The following is a 17,478-nucleotide window of genomic DNA, read 5'->3' on the forward strand; positions in this document are numbered from 1 at the left end:
AACTCCAGTACTTTGGCCACCTGATGTGAAGAACTGACTCATCTGAAAAGACGCTGATGCTGGGAAAGATTGGAGGTGGGAGGAGAAGGGGACAACAGAGGATGAGATGGTGGATAGCATCACCCATTCGATCGACATGAGTTTCAGTAAGCTCTGGGATTTGGTGATGGACAGGGAGGCCTGGCGTGCTGCAGTCCATGGGGTCACAAAGAGTCAGACATGACTGAGCAACTGAATTGATCTGAAGGGAGACCAGGATGGCCAGGAATTGGAGAAATGGAAAGACAAGGAATGTTAGCAATGAGGCAACTAGGGCCCACCAATGCATGATTGGAGTTCTTTCTAGAGAAGCCAGCAGGCAGGGGTCTGGCTTACTTCTGTGAGGAGTCTCTCCATGGAGTTTTTCTCTCCTTTAATGTGGCAATTCTGCTCCTCACCATACTGGGTGTGCAAGCTTTTGCTGGGAGTGCTGAAATATTTGGCCATGTGTCTGATTGTTTGGTTTTCCTCTTCAAATGCCTTCCATTGCTTCAGCTGTTAGAGAAAAGAACACATGTTATTTATTTAATTACACACCCAGAAACACATTCTCTCACTCTTTCTCAAAAACACCAAGGAATGACAGCGTCACGGACACACAAATGGACAAATTATTCTCTCCTGAGTGTACTTTACTCTGGCAAGTTCACAAACAGCAATAACAGAAGGTTTAGAGAATGTTAAGGTTATAGTGTTTAAAAAACGCCAAAGGAAGATGATGACAGGTTGATGAAAAAGAACAATCTCTGCTGGACCCATCAACTAACTGACCCACTGCTGGACTGTCAGAGAAAACCAGAGCTGAGGCATAGTTCTAGGGCCACATTCTTTTTTTTTTTTTTTTCATTTATTCACATTCTTAAGCCAAAGTTCAGGAGCTATAACAGGATTAAGCAAGCTAAACACCATAGGTTTCAAATGAAGCTGGTTTTAGTTGTACGTAGCTATTCTTCATTATCTTATTTGTTGAGTGACTGTGCTTACTGCCACTGAAAGCCCAGTTCCCTCTTGAGGACTTCTAACCCAAATCAGTATCAAAGCTCAGACAAAGAGAAAACCACAAATGTCAGCAAAAAATCAATAAAAATGACAGAACATTAGGTCTGTGATCTGACCATCTTTTTTCCTTGACAAATGAAGAAAGACTCAGAAGGAGTTTGACTTGTTTAGGTCCACATGACTACACTTAGTAGCAGAGTCATGGCTGTAACCAGGTTGCTGTGCCACATTGCACATTCTCAACGCAGCTGATGAAGACAGATGGTCAACTGTGAGGGTCCTGGGGAATGTTTTTCAGATCTGGTTTTCAGATCTGGTCTATGGATGCATAGGTTGGTTTAGTTTAACAGGCATGGGGCTGAACAGAAGACATTTGCTAAGAGGGCTATGCTTCTGAGCCTCTGAGACACTCCTGGTGAATGCCAGTGACATGATACCAGGGGAGCCCACAGGGCTGGAGGCATCTCCTTTTCCTCTAGGAATTCTCATAATGAAGGGCCCCAGTGATGGGCTCTGGACACTCTGGCACATTAGCTCTAGAAATGATGCTGAGGGGTCTGCAGGGAGCCTCCCAGGGATCCTGGGATGTCTTTGCTTGCTCATCAGACATTTACTGAGCTCTGACTGACTGTGGAAGGTAAGTAAGTTTCATAAGTCTCAGATAGGATTCTAAATCCCACCATCAATTTCAATACCATGTTCTCCCTAAGTCCTCTTGGGTCCCCTGTTAACTCAGCATGAGTCCTTCATGGTATCAGGAGTCTATGTGACCTGTGCTGGGTCAGCCCAGGAACCTGCTCTGTCAGATGCCCTTCTTGAAGGCCCCATTCCTAGGGCACTGTCATCTCACCACTCAGCTCAGGAGTTACTGTAGCCCAGCACTGCAGGGTCACTCTATGGCTGTGGGCGGGTGGCACTGACCTTCAGCGCTGCTCTACTAGCACTGGCCCTGGCAGTGTCACAGTATCTCTGTGGTCCCTCAGGGCCCCTCATCTGCCTAGCTTTTCCTTTCTCTCCCCCCAGCACCTCCAGCCCAAGCCTTCCCTGCAGAGCTGCTAGAGGAGCTGCTCAACATTTGTGTAAGGATACTTCCAAGATTTTTGATATGTCTCACCCTAAGCTGGCTGGGTGAAGTCAGGGTGCCCCTGACTAAAGGCCCCTGCCCCTCCAATCTCATCCCACTTAATCCCCCATTTGTGAAGGTCCTAGTCCTTAAAACCTGAGGATTTCTGAAGTATGGCTATAAATGACCCTTAGGTCACAATTTCAGGATTTCTCCATGGCCCTTCCTTCAGGACAGGCAGTCTTCTTTTCTCAGCATCTGGGCTCTGTGGGTGTGGCAGGAAGAAAATGGTTCCTCAAAGATGTTTCCCTTCCAATCCCAGGCACTTGTGAATATGTTATCTTACACGGCAAGAGGAATTTTGCAAGTGTTATTGAGTTTAAAATTGTGAGATGGGGAGATTCCGGATCATCCAAGTGGGTCCAATGTAATTTAAAAAGTCCTTACAAGAGGGAGGCAGGAGGGGAGATGTGACAGAGAGATCCGAATTTGCTGTGCTCTGGCTCTGAAGATGGAGGGAGGAGCCGCGAGTTGAAGAACGCAGGAAAAGGCCTGGAAACAGATTCTCTCCCAAAGCCTCTAGAAGCAGACCCACTAGCACTTTGATTTCAGCCAAATAAGACCCATGTCAGAACTCTGACCACCAGAACTATCAGATATTAAATCTGTATTGCTTAAGGCCCTCAGTTTGTAGGAGTTTGTTATAACAGCAATAGGAAACCAAAACAGTAGGATTAAGCCTCAGGTCTTTAACGGGGTGCACCCAGGCCTTTGGACATTCACCCCATTTGCCTCTCTCACTTCCTGCCACTTTACCCTTGTTTGAATTTGTGCTTCGAAAAGAGCAAAGACTTGTGGTGTTCCAAACGCCTCTTCTCTCTTACACCTTGCTGCCTCTGTCACAGGGTTTCCCCCTTGGAAGTGCCACCTACTACCCTTCCCCAGTCTGCTCTGTGAACTCTGACTCCTCCTTCAAGCGAGGCCCAAGCACATCATTTTCTGAGGCAGTGTCACCAAGTTCTCAAGACAGGCTGGGGCACCCCTTCCTTGGCATTGAGTAACATCCTTAAACACTTAACTCATGTGTTATTAATCATTTCACATCTGCTCCCAACTAGGCCTAGACTGAGGCCATGTTTAACTGCATGTTCCCAACAGTTAATACATGGATGGATAGATATGTGAACAAATGAAGGAGCTCTCCTTTAAAAAGCTCATCTGTCTGCTAAGGGTGCTGAGACATTTACAGAAGAATATAAGGCAGAGTAGAAAGTTGTAAGTAACTTCCTGGAGGAGCAGATGAAACACTTTGTGGGTCTAGAAGATAAAATAATGTCCTATCTCAGGACCCACCTGCCTCTCAAAAGGTGGAGGGAGGGGACAGCGGTAGTTGGAAGGATGGGTCACATTTAAGTCACAAAAGCAGAAGCTGGCTCACTGCTGGTGATGACCTCAGTGTTTGGCATAAACACTCAGGCATTTCCTGAGGGCCTGTGGAGAATGCTACTTGGTCCACTTGCCTCTTCAGTCACGTCATCCAGCTTTCTAGCACCACCTATCTGCCCTTGAGGAGTCTATGCCTCTGCCCTCATAAATCCTGATCTAGGGTGGCCTCGGCCTGCAATGGCTTGGAACAGAGCTTGGGCTCCCAGCCAGAGATTGAGGCTGGGCTGCAGCAGTGAAGCACCAGATCCTAGCCACTAGATCAGTGGTCAATGACAAGGGCCCTGGCCCTTCAGCTTTGCAGAAAAGAATTTCCACAAAGACAGAAAGTAGTGATGTAAGTAAAGTATTTATTAAGAGAAAAAGAGTACAGTATATGTGGATAGAGACACAGGCAGACTCAGAGGGAGAGTCCCTGAGTTGCACCCTCATGACAGTTTGAGTTAGTTTTATGGGGTATTTCTTCCAGGTTCCCTCTGGCCAATCATTTTGATTTGCCTGGTTCACAGTCTACATCTGGTTTATCTCCCATCACAGTCCAGGCTCAAGGCTCAGGAGCAAGGAGGACGCTTTCCTACTCCCTCCCTCTGCCTCCCATGTGGCTCTCCTTGAACACTTCTCCAAATTTGCTCAGCCGTCCTACAGTCCTGGGAATATCCAGTCTCAGGTCTCACAGGGAGAATCTTCAACCAAAGGCCACTAAGTCAGAAGTGAAGTGAAGTGAAAGTCACTCAGTCGTGTCCGACTCTTTGTGACCCCATGGACTATACAGTTCATGGACTATACAATTCTCCAGGCCAGAATACTGGAATGAGTAGCTTTTCCCCTCTCCAGGGGATCTTTCCAACACAGGGGTCAAACCCAGGTCTCCCTCATTGCAGGCGGATTCTTCAGCAGCTGAGCCACAAGGGAAGCCCAAGAATACTGGAGTGGGTAGCCCAAGAATACTGGAGTTGGAAGCCACCCTTCTCCAGTGGATCTTCCCAACCTAGGAATTGAACTGGGGTCTCCTGCATTGCAGGCAGATTCTTTACCAACTGAGCTATAAGGAAGCTTCCACCAAGTCAGAGGGGAAGATCAATTCAGGGGCACACAAAAATCCTGAAAAACCTCGTTACTTTTACATTTTGAGAAACAATTTACATCCTAAACCTAAAATACAATAGACTATAAAATGTACTTTTTAGTTTCAGACCATGCTCAGTTCAAGAGGAGGAAAAAGCATGAGAGAGAAAGTAGAAAAGATAGAGTATGAGAAAGGAAGCTCAAGACAGTGAGAAGGACTGAGATAGAGAAGGAAAGAGAAAGGCCAACACGGTCTATCTGCCAAATTCTGGTTCACCTGCCCCAATAATTCCATTTCCACTCCCACTTCAACAAATCAAACGCTTGTTCTTAGTTTAAACCTGGAAGTCCGATTCCAAACTGAACTTCATCCCGCATTTTTATGTCTGTGTATGAGATTGAAGTGCAGCTCTATTCCACTATGTTCCTAGGGGTTGAGGATTTAAACACAGGAAGGTGGAAATCTTATGTCTGAGGCTTAGGATGCAAGAGGAGCAGAGGCTAGTGTGGAGAGAGAAACCTACGTAGGGCGTAGGTTACTGATTCACTCAGTTTTCAGATAGAGGTTTTGTTTTAGAACAGGAAGGCTTTTTTCTAATAGTTCCCTGGTGATTACTTCTGCTCTAAATTATCTTGTTCTCTTTCAGAGACTCCTGTTAGTTCTAAATCATATTTCTAGATCATCTCATAATCATATCATCAAATCATATCTGCTCTCCATATTTTCTTATCTACTCTCTCATTTTTTTCCTGTGTCCTTGTTTTCTGTTTCCTTAAGTTAAGCCACTAATTCATTATTTTGCCATGTCCTATTGCCTATTCAGTGCTTTTACTGGGGTTTTTAACACAATCCTTTTCATCCTTATTCAATATTTCATGATCTGAGATTATGTCCTTTCCTGATGGTTTGCTTTAGTCAAAGACAGGCAATAACCTTTGAATCTTACTGACAAGACTAATCAGATACCCTCTGAAAACTTTCTATTTTACTTTGGAGGAAGGGAGCTTCTCTAAATCTTCAGAAATTTGTGGTCCTCTTTTTGTGAACTGCAGAATCTCTTCATAGATTCTTTCCCCCTGAGTTTACAGTCTTACATGGGGAAAGCTATTGTTTTCTGGTATACTAATACATTCTCTTGGCTTTTCCCTCATTATTACCAGATGGCTGCCATAGCACCAAGCATCACAAACATTCAAGGTAGGGAGAAGGCAGAAGAGAGGTGATGCTAACAACACCCATAGATTTTTTAGGAAAGCAAAATCTTTCTCAGAAGCCTCCCAGGAAATCTTTAGTGTTCAAAACTGTGTTACATGAGCACACCTAGCTTAAGCGAGGCTGGCAAAGTAAGTGTTTAGCTCTTTCAGCCTATTGAGTAGAGGTGATCTAGGAAGAAAGGGTTTGGCAATGGATGGATGGGTTCCCCATCAACAATGTTGACCTGATGGCCTAAGGGATAAGCTTTCCAAAAGTCTCCCCACTCTTTTACCATGGCCCAAGGAAGAACAGACCTGACTTTTCATAGCCCTTTTCTGCTACATCCCAGACAAATAAGACCCAGATCTCAATGGGTTCCTTTAGTCTAGTTCTGATAACATTAAGATTCAGCAAAAATTCCTCCAGTTTTTTGCTCAGAAGCAATGCCCACCCTTGATTTTTAGTGCTACGCCTACAGATTTTTCTGTATTTGTTTATTCTCTTGAGTATTTTAAGGAAAATTTATGAAAGGGAAGAAGAGCAAAGGGCCTCTGCCTGTTTCACACTATCATGTCTCAAAGTGCATGCTTCCCTTTTATAAATACACTGTAACCCTGCATCAGCCAACACTTTCATTACCGGTTAGCTCCCTCATGGAAAAGTCATTCATGGACAACTGGAAGCTGCAAAGGGTATCAGGATGGGATCCTGAGGGAATTGTGGGATGAGGGAAGCCTCTGGAGGAAGATAAAGAGAACCAGAAGGGACACAGGAAAAGTGCCTAATGCCAAGTTCATTAACGTGGATGACCATGGCTCAGTGGTACCCTGAGGCATAACGTGAGTAATTTAACATCACTTTCCTTTCACAGTCTATGGATTCCTTCATTTGTCTCTCTCTGACTCCTTTTCTTTCTCTTTGCCCTCTGGATATTTCTCCTTCTATCTTCCTCCCTTGTTTGATTTTTTTCTTAATCCTCATAATAAGAAACACATTTTTAATTTAGTTTTTATTTTTCCTTACTGTAAAAAGAAAAGGAATGTTCTGTATTTTCCTCTAATAAAAAGAAAGAAAAAGCATTTTAAATTGCATAGAGATCCAAACGTGCTTTTCTTGGTGAATGTGCAATTGCAAACAGGAAAGAAGGAAAGGTTCCTCATTTCCAGGCTAGTATAAGAAATGACATCATCAAGATGAAGGGAGGGTGTCATTACCTTGGCTCAGTGGTAAAGATGAAGGGAGGACTGGGGCTGCATGAAGTGGCCTGGAGGGTGGGTAGAAAAGCAAGTCTGTGCGGCAACCCCTCACATGAAAATGGTGCCACTGCTTGGCTACCCTGGTCCGCCCTCCTTGCCCGCTGGGGAGGGAAGAACAGAGGGAGCCAGCTCACTAGGATTCCCACCTTCCCTCTGACTCTTTAATCAAAAGCACCTAAAAACTCTCACTAGGAAACAAAGTGAACAATCTATCATGCCCAGAGAAGTCTCTGGAATGATGGGGTGAATTGGTCCTCCAAATTCTCTCTAAAGCATACCTGGGGAATGAAGATGAAGCAGTTGATTGTAGTTGTGCAAACAAAGATACCTCCAGACGTGAGTCCGAAGACCAGGTTGGGCCAGGAGTACAAGTATCTGGTGACCACAAAAAGCAGCCCAGCAGCCAGTACCACGAGGTTGACCCCAACCATAATGGTTAAAGACTGATTTACAGGAGGAGAGCTGACGTGGTCAGTCAGGCCAGCCAGGTAGGCCCCATATAGCAGCAGCAGGCCCTGGAGATGGACAGAAGAACCAGAGGTTCAGAGAAGTGAAATACCAGGCTTGGGGCCAAAAAGCAATAGGATTGGGACCTATTTCCTCACCTGTAAAAAAAAGAAATAATAATAACTACCTTAAAGCATTGCTATGAGGAGAACTGACTAAGACAGCACAAGGGACTACTCTTAGAGTGGCCCCCTTTCACCTCTTGGTGCTTAGTAAATTTCATTTTCCTCTCCTTCTCTGAGAATTAGTTTATTGGAGGTCAGCAAGTCAACTATCAGACAGGACTCTTTCAGGATGAGGTATAAGACAGGGTGGTACAGGTGGGTAGGAGCCCCACAGAACCAGCTGCCAGGCACTGGGCGGGCAGTGGGTACACCATGCTGGATCCACTGCGTGATTCTGCACTGCATGGAGCTGAGAGGCGTGCAGAGGCTGAACTAGCCCTGTGGTCCACTTGTTAAGCATGTGCCATGGCAGGGGCAGAACCAAAGGAAGGGGCTCTTTTTTCTAATTTTCCCAAAGGCACCATCTGCTTGCCAAGCCCTGCACCTGCAAGACTGCATCTGCCCAGAGGGATGCCGTTTTCTGATTTATACAAAGGATCTCTATAGGCTACTAGCAGCTCTGTGCCAGTGGGTGTTTATGGGAGATGGAGAGTGAAAAAAGAAGACAACAAAGGCTGGCTGGGACCTGGACAGGACCGGGAGACAGGCACAGGCAGCAACAGCCTCATCTATACGCTTCACCCTCTTTGTGACATTCCCTGCCCCGCCCCCAGGAGCCCAGGGCCCTACTCTTTCTTCTTTGTCATAAATGTAAACCTGCTCTCAGATTTCTCATTTGTACTACACAGAAAATGGCTCACAGCTTCTGAAAGTGCTGCTTCTCCTATAAGGAGCTACATTTAAATAGAAATCAAAGCTTTAATCAATAATAAATGACATAAAGATTCAATAATATGTAATATATAGATTCAATATATAGATTTGCTTGATTAGGGGCAAAGCTCCATGCTAGGGGTAGCTGTAGGGAGGGAAATGGTGTTGCCAAGTGGAAGTCATGGTTCTAGCTTTTGAGAAGTTCAGTGTGGTTGGGAGATTTAAGGCAAGCATACAAATACCCATGTTTTTCTTGTCATTGTATTATTTTTGTTTTTTGGCCATGCCATGAGGCATGCAGAATCTTACTTCCCTGACCAGGGATTGAATTCATGCCCCCTACATTGGGAGCTGAGTCTTAACCACTGGACTGTCAGGGAAGTTCCCAAATATCCATGTTTTATGATATAGAATGTGAAGATGCCATGGGGGAGGAAGTGGGTGGGGATGATGGGGATTCAGAGGGAAAACTAATAATAAAAGTAAGGTCAGGTATCAGCAGGCTACCTGCTAGGGACCCTGGAATCACACAACCTGACCACCTCCATCTGTAAGGATGGCCCTAAGAAAACTGCTTGCCTGCTGTGAAGGAGTCAGCTCAGTAGAGATGTCATCTGGATGCCCAAAATGCTCAGTGTCCAAAGGGGGCCGGAGGCCCAATTGTGGCCACCCTGAGATCTTCAATGACTAGAGGACACACCAGTCAGCAGGCCAGTAAGGCCTGACTTCTGGATAACTGACACGATCAGGTGGCATTTGGCAGAGTTATATCATTAGCAATTTAATCAAAGGTGAGTAAAATTAACTCTATGGTTTTGAAATGTTCAAATCTGATTTTATTAAAATGTTTTAACTCTATTAAAATTCTTGACAAAAAATAATGAGGTATGAATAAAGCATCTATATGTGCAGGACTCATGTTTGAGTGACTCACATTCGCTCTCATTGCTGAGAAGTGTGGGGTAGAGGGCAGTTGGCAGGCTTGGGTGGGGAGCTGGGGGACTTAATGTGCAGATTTGAGGTCCTCCACAGGAACTGCTTGTCGACCAGGGAGCCCATGGGGTCCTGGCTTAGTCAGCTTCCTGATGCTCAGCACTCTTTCTCCTTTCTTTCTTTGTCATATAGAAATATATTGCAGAAAATAAAATGGAAATGGGATTACATAAAAGACACTGGAGAAATAAATCAAGTTGAGTCGCAGAGGGAGTTGCTATGGGGGAAGTGCTGAGTTTCTGTGCCAGGGAGGATGTGCTCTTCCACAGGGGCTTGAAGAACCAGAGAGGCACTTTGCTTTCAGAACTGTTGGGGGTTGCGGGGGCAGGGGGGTGCAGTGGAAGACTAATAATAAAACATCTACTCATTTATTAAGCTCTTACTATGGGCCAGGAGTGGTTGAAAACTCAACATGCATCAACCCTTTCAAAACTCACAAGATGATGGTACATCATCTTCGTTTTACATATGAGGGAACCGAGGCTCAAAGAGGTTAAATGAGGTTCAGGGTCAGCTAGGAAGGGACTGAGTCAGACTTTGCAGGAATCCCCTCATTAACTCCTGTAATTCCTCTTCATATCCATTTATTGGTAACAGAGAGATAGCATTCCAAGGAGATAAGGTTACCAACCTTGCATCCCAAAATGAGAGCAATCCAGATGTCGGAGTACCGGGAAGCACAGAAGTGTGTGCTGGTCAGAGAGCAGGACACGTCTCTCCCTGTCACCTAGGAGGGACATAGGGTCAGGACTGAGGGCACCCACAGTTACAGAGCCAATCTTTGTACACATTCTGGAACACATATACACAGCCGATCTTTGTACACATTCTGGATTGTGAACTCCTCTACAGCTCCTTTAATATGTAAAAACTAACTTAGGTGACTCCATTAGAATCTAAATGAGAGTAACTGAATTAGAGGAAAAGACAACCAAGTTGGGCTGACATGTGGATACTTGGGGCCAGGAGAGCTTACTCCTCTTATGTGCTTTACTACCACAGTGATTCAAATCAGTGCAGAAAAATCACAAATTATTTCATGTCCTGCTCCTGCTATTTGTTAATAGTTGAAACTTCAGTATTGAATCTGCACATCAAGATCCCACTGTATTCCTCAGCCTCTTTGTGAGGCTGGAGACATAATGCTTCCTATTAATTAAACACTATGTTCTGAGCACAGCTGAATTCTTTACCTGTACTGTTTCACTTAATCTTCATCACAGCCCTATGAAATAGGTAGTATTAGTATTATTATCTCCATTTTACTTATGAGGAAAGTAAGCAAATTCTTATGAATTACTTTACTTATGAAAAGTAAATTCTTTACTTATGAGACTTAGAGAGGTTAAATAACTTTCCCAAGGTCACATGGCTGGTAAGTGGTAGAGCTGGGATTTGAACCAGGGTTGACTGACTCCAAAGAACACTTCAGAATCCTTTACCTTTCAACAATTGGGTAAGGCAACTCTGTAAGTCTCATTATTGATAATGTGGAAGTGGAGTTAACTGCGAGGCAAATTCCTGTGTGCTGACATCTCAGCAGATGCCGCAGAACACTTGGGGTGGGAGGAGTAGTGGGAGTAGCAGCAGACCCTACAGACAAGGGGCAGGTGTTCAGGGCAGCCACAGCTCCTGACTCGCTATCCTCTTGGGGTCATTTGTCTTCTTGTTGGGAGGATGTCCACACAGTGAATGATCCTGGGAGAATGACCTCTGTGTACTCACAGAAGCCAGTCCCTCCAGCTCAGGAACTAGATTCTCCAGGGGTTGGGTCTCTCACCGTCATACTGACACTGAGAATCTGGAGACACTGGATGGGATCAGTCAGCACCCAAGTCATGAGCAGGATCACATCAGCTATCACCAGGGCTGCCACCAACCCCAGAAGCTGCAGGTCTTTGATTATCTGCAAAAGAGTCAAGGTCATAACTTTCCTTTGCTCACTGGCTATACAACAAATGGAGTCTAGAGTGTTCTATGCACTCTGAGCTAAAGGCTACTGGGTTAATCTTCCAAATGGACTTCAAAGCCAGTCATCAAAAAAAAAAAAAAAAAGATGATACAGACACGAAACGTACTCAGTGATTCTATGTTCATATCATCGTTTTCATTTGTTTGCCCTTTCCATATCCTGACTTTCCCACGAAGGATTCAAGCAATATTATAAAATAAATACACTATTATTTCTAAATATGTTTATACAAGCACATACAGAGATGTGGAAACTTTCATATAAAACTATGAACAACCATTAACCTGGAGGGTCAGACTGAGAGATGATGGTGGTGGAGGAGAGACTACTAGCATTTTCTTCAAACATATCTGAATCATTTGATTTAATACAAAGAGACTGTGTTATTTTTGTGGTTAGAAAAATAAAAATTTTAAAATGTATATAGCAATAGGATGAAAAACATTAGGGAAAATAGATAATAAGGAGAATTATGATGAATGCTCTGGTGAGGAGAGCACATAGTCTTCAAGAACTGGGGCAGAAATGCAATTCTGCACTTTTGACAACCAATGAAAAGAAGGAAGCACAACTAGTTACATGATTCATGGTGTTTATAAGAAAAACGAATCAGTTGCTGAATTAAAATGCTCCAAACTAGTGATAAGGAGAAAATTTTCAAATCAACCAGCAAAAAATGACACAGCAAGTATAGAAGAAAAAAAATAAGGAAGACATCAGATTTCTCCTCAGACACAAGGTCAAGTGAGAAAACAGTGGAAATCTTCAAAAGTACTCAAGGGAAAAAAAAAATTCAACCTAGAATCTTATACTCAGAAAAAGTATCTTTCAAAAACAAAGGTGAAATAAAGACTTTTTCAGATAAAAGCTGAAAGAATTCAGCATTAGCACACCTGCATGAGAATGTGAGATAAATTTGAAGCAAAAGGAAAAAATATCAGATGAATATAGGTATCTATACAAGGAAATCAAGAGCTCTGGAAATGTTAACTTCATAGAAAAACATATGACTGATATTTACTATTTAAATATCCTTAAAATGTAACAGATTGTTTAAACAAAAATTAATAACAATTGTATGGGGCTTGTAAAATATGTAAAAGCAACACAAAGATTGGAAGATGGGGAAATGGAAGCATACCACTGTAAAATACTTATGCTATAAGTAAATGCCAATTATATAATTATACACAAACTCTTCCAGAAATTGAATTGGAGGGAATACTTCCCAACTTATTCTACGAATACTCTGTTACCAAAACCAGGCAAAGATTTTATAAGGAAAGAAAGCTACAGAGCAACATACCTTAAGAAATGAATATAAATATTATAAACAGAATTTTATGAAACTGAATCTAACAATGTAAGAGGATAATACACAAAGACCAAGTGGAGCTTGTTTCAGGGATGCAAGATTGGTTTGAGATCCTAAAATTATTTAATATAATTCGCCATATGAGCAAAGAAAAAAACCATATGGTTAATAGATACAGAAAACACATTTGACAAAATCTAACATTAATTCTTTATAGAAACTCAATAAAATAGGAATTGAGAAGAAATTCCGCAATTAGATAAAGGGCATTACAATAAAACTACAGCTAACATCTAACATAAAGCTAACATTATGATAAAACAAAATTAACATTAGTTTTGACTAAGATGAATGTTTCCCCCATATGATCAAGAACAACTCAAGGAACTTCTATTAAACACTGTACTAGTGTTTCTAGTCAGTGCCATCATAGAGATTGGAAAGTAAATGTCTTTTACAGAAGATATGGTCATCTATGCAGAAAATCTGATAGAATCTACACAAAAGCTACTAGAACTAATAAGTAATTTAGCAAGACTGCAGCAGGTAAGATCAGCTTAAAAAATCAATTGTATTAATATTATATATATATTAGCAACAAAAATTGTAAAGTGAAATAAAAACAGTAACATGTATAATATCAGAAAAATATAAAATACTTAGACATAAATTTGATAAAAGATATGGAAGACCTTCACTGAAAGCTGCAAAAAATTGCTGAGAGAAATTAGAAAAGACCTAAATAAATGAAGCAATATGCTGTGTTTATGGGTTAAAAGATACAACATTGTTAAGAAGTCAATTCTCCACAATTTTATCTACAAATTCAATACAATCTCAATCAAAATCTCTGCTGAAATTTGCAGAAATTGGCAAAGTGATTCAAAAATTTATATGGAAATTCAAAGAACCCAGATTAGCCAAAACAACACTGAGGGAGAACTAATACTCCCTAACTCAAGATTTAATATAAAGCTACAATAATATGGTATTGGTGTCAAACAATGACATCAATGAGATAGAGTTTAGTAGTAGTTATACACATCTATGGACAAATAGTTTTCAACAAAGGTGCAAAGGTAATTTGGTGAAGAAAGGAGTCTTTTCAACAAATGGTGCCAGAACAATTGGATATCCATACATAAAAAATGGACTCCAATCTATATATCACATCACATTTCAAAATTAACTCAAAATGAATCATAGACCTGCATTTAAAAAAAAAACTCTTAAAACTTCTAGAAGTAAACATAGAAGAAAAACTTTTGAGGCCTTGGGTTAGGCAAGTTTCTTAAGTCTGATACCCAAAACACGATCCATGAAAGAATAAAGTAAGAAACCGAACTTCATCAAAATTAGAAATTTCTTCTGTTTAAAAGACATTCGTAAGTGAATGAAAAGCCATAAACGAGAAGCAAATCTTTGCAAATCATATATTTGATAAAAGACTATATCCAGAATGTAAAAAGAACCCTCAAAGCTTAATAATGAGAAAAAAAATCAACGAAATTAAAAAACAGGTGATTGATTTGAGCAGATACTTCACCAAAGAAGATATATGGATGGCAAATAAGCATATAAAAAGACACTCAACATTGCATCAGGGAAATGAAATTAAAATACAATGAGATTCCACTGCACATACTTAATAGAATGACTGACACAAATACCAACCAAGTCTAATGTTGGGAAGGAAGTGGAGGAAAGGGACTCATATACTATTGGTGGGAACGTAAAATTGTACAGCCACTTTGTAAAACAGTCATGCAATTTCTTTAAAAGTTAAACATATACTTACCATATGATCTAATCACTCTATGCTTGTTTTTTTTTTTTTTTTCTATGCTTGGTTTTTTTAAAACCTTTTTATTTTATATTGGAGTACAGTTGATTAACAATATTGTGACAGCTTCAAGTGGACAGCAAAGGGACTCAGTCATACACGTATGTGCATCCATTCTCCACCAAATTCCCCTCCCATCCAGGCTGCCACATTATGCTTAGGTTTTTAACGAAGAGAAATGAAAGTATGATATGTGTGCACAAAGATTCATACACAAATGTTCACAGAAGTTTTATTTTATTTTATTTTATTTTTTTAGAAGTTTTATTTTTAATAGCCCCAAACTGGAAACAAATCCAAACACCTACCAATAGGTAAATGGATAAACCAACTGCAGTTATATCTACACACTGAAAAATTACTCAACAATAATAAGGAAAGAACCACTGATGCAAGTAACAACATAGATGAATCTCAAAATAATTAGGCCAAGTAGAAGAAAGATAAAAATACACACTGTATAATTCCACTTATATAAAATTCTGGAAAATTCAAACTAATCTACAGTGACAGAAAGCAGGTCAATGGTTGCCTGGGTACAGGAATAGGGGATATAAGAATTCGACAATAGAGGAAGATGACAAGGGTGTATGAGGAGACTTGCGGATTATAACCCACATTTCATAGTGTATACACATGTCAAAATATATCAAATCATACACTTTAAATAATGCGGTTCATTGCATGTCAATTATCTCTAAATAGAGTTATTTATCACCTGATGCGAAGACCTGACTCATTGGAAAAGACCCTGATGCTGGGAAAGATTGAGGGCAGAAGGAGAAAGTGGTGATAGAGGATGAGATGGTTGGATGATATCGCCATCCAATGGACATGAGTTTAAGCAAACTCCAGGAGACAGTGAAGGACAGGGAAGCCTGGATGCTACAGTCCATGATGTTGTAAAGAGTCGGATACGACTTAGCGACTGAATAAAAACAAAGCTATTTTTTAAAAAAAGGAATTAGTGTTCTAGAGGCATGGATGAGCTTACTGTCCTTTAGGCAATGTTTCTCATATGTATGGTTATTCACAGAGGAGTTTTTGATAAACATTCACCACAATTTAATAACATTTGCTAAAAGAAAACCTTGTCAGTCCAGAGAAGTAAACTCCAACTGAGTAATTTGTTGGATCTGGACAGGATCGATATAGAATAAGGGGTTTGATGATCAGCCTTTGAGGTTTGGGCAGCTCCATCAGGAAACATGATAAAATGAGGGAACGTGGTTAGGATGACACCTGATGTCAGGGACACATAGGTAATCTGGCTGCTGCATAGCTGCTAGGGTTGATTCTGTCTGAATGGATATGTTCTTTCTTGCTCACTGTTTCCAGCCCATCCTTCTTAGTACAGAGCATGGCCTTCTTGTATGGAAAAGAACTGGGCTCCAAAGAGAGGAATAATTGCTTACTTGCTATAGCTTCTCTGTAATCACTATCCCTCTGCCCACTTTTCAGCTCACACCTGTGCCAAGAAACAGCCCCTCTGGGCATCTTGCTCTCCCTCAGGCTGGTGCCAGATAAGGGTCAGCTCACACATCCCCCAGAGTAGTACCAGGGCCTGGGATGCATATAAAGCAGGACTTCTATTTAAAGACCTGTCTCCCAAGAGCACTGACAAACAACTTTCCAGTCTTGGAATTTATGAGGCCACATGACTCCAAGATTTGAAGTAAGGGGCAGGAACTTCAGATCATCATAAAAGGGCCAGACCCAGTAATTTGGCACAAGTTTCTCTAGCTTTTAATCAATAATGGAGCTACTATCTATGATCAAGCATGTGTACTTGCTACCTACTTACCACTCTCTTGTCCGGAACCCTCTGGGTAAACACCTTGTAGAGTCGCCAGCTCTTCCCAAGAATGGGGCCAAACACCAGGGAGGTTCCAATGCACAACATGGAGAGTCTTACCTACAGATGGAAAGGGACAGAAGAAAGAGGCGTGAGAGAAACCTTTGTGGTTCTCCATACATTCCGATCTGCAAAGCTTCAGTCCACAGAGGACCTGGGGCAGAAAGTGGACCTCACTGACTTAGGATTCCAGGGTTTGCCTCTGAAAGAGCCCACACCAGGGATAAAGGTAACCAACACCCACAGGAGCAGATTATTTCAAAAATTATCAAAACTTGCATGATATTCAAAATAAAATTGAAGATTTCACCTACCTGAATGAGAGTTTCCATTGAACTTCCCACTAAAGCACCTTGATTGTGAATCCCAAAGAGGTAAGCACTACTGTAAGTCAGACAACTGCCCAATAAGGTCACAATGTTCAGATTGGGACTGGACATCTTCACAATCCTATGGGAAACCAGGAAGAAAGACACCTACAGTCATGACATTTGTCCTGGGAGTGGACAAAGTTTCCCTGCCAGCAAAATCTCCAATGCAGTCTCAGAGTAAAAGGTCATAGTGAAGACTACTTTAAAATCCTGTGAAAAATTGTTATGATTTATTTAAATTTATTTTCAGAAAGAACTACATTCTGGCATTTCTTGCTTATATAACTCCAAGTCTTAAAAGAGGGCCAACTTCCCCCAAACAGGTGGTATCACAGAAGAGTTAGAATTTTTCCCTAAAGTTTATGGTTGCTAAGAGACTGCTCTATGCAGCCTAGTGAATAAATAACTAGCAGGTAGATACCTAAGGAGATACAGTTTGGAACCTTTAAAAGTGAGCTGTAAGGTAAACTATTAGAAAAAAACAGGCAAAGATACCACAAAAAAGAGAAAATTACAGGCCAATATCACTGATAAACATAGGTGCTAAAATCCTTAACAAAATACTAGCAAATCAAATCTAACAATAAAAGGATCATACACCATGAGCAAGTGGGACTTATCCCAGAGGTGCGAGGATTTTTCAATATCTGCAAATCCATACACATTAACAAACTGAAGAATAAA

The 17,478-nt window shown here is 41.5% G+C and overlaps 1 protein-coding gene across 2 annotated transcripts in view; it reads right to left on the bottom strand.

Moving 5' to 3' along the window:
- GPR156 (G protein-coupled receptor 156) overlaps nucleotides 1-17,478 on the bottom strand; it is a 109,665-nt gene that overhangs the window by 12,534 nt on the left and 79,653 nt on the right. For both annotated transcript variants that reach the window (XM_043475005.1, XM_043475006.1), the window contains 6 exons: nucleotides 16,738-16,873; nucleotides 16,373-16,483; nucleotides 11,219-11,344; nucleotides 10,070-10,165; nucleotides 7,339-7,575; nucleotides 376-534 (listed from right to left, as the gene is read on the bottom strand). In XM_043475005.1, the coding sequence (XP_043330940.1) occupies nucleotides 376-534; nucleotides 7,339-7,575; nucleotides 10,070-10,165; nucleotides 11,219-11,344; nucleotides 16,373-16,483; nucleotides 16,738-16,873 (865 nt within the window). The remainder of the gene's footprint in view (nucleotides 1-375; nucleotides 535-7,338; nucleotides 7,576-10,069; nucleotides 10,166-11,218; nucleotides 11,345-16,372; nucleotides 16,484-16,737; nucleotides 16,874-17,478) is intronic.

Source organism: Cervus canadensis, chromosome 7 (genome assembly GCF_019320065.1).
Source record: "Cervus canadensis isolate Bull #8, Minnesota chromosome 7, ASM1932006v1, whole genome shotgun sequence".
Taxonomy (NCBI): Eukaryota; Metazoa; Chordata; class Mammalia; order Artiodactyla; family Cervidae; genus Cervus; species Cervus canadensis.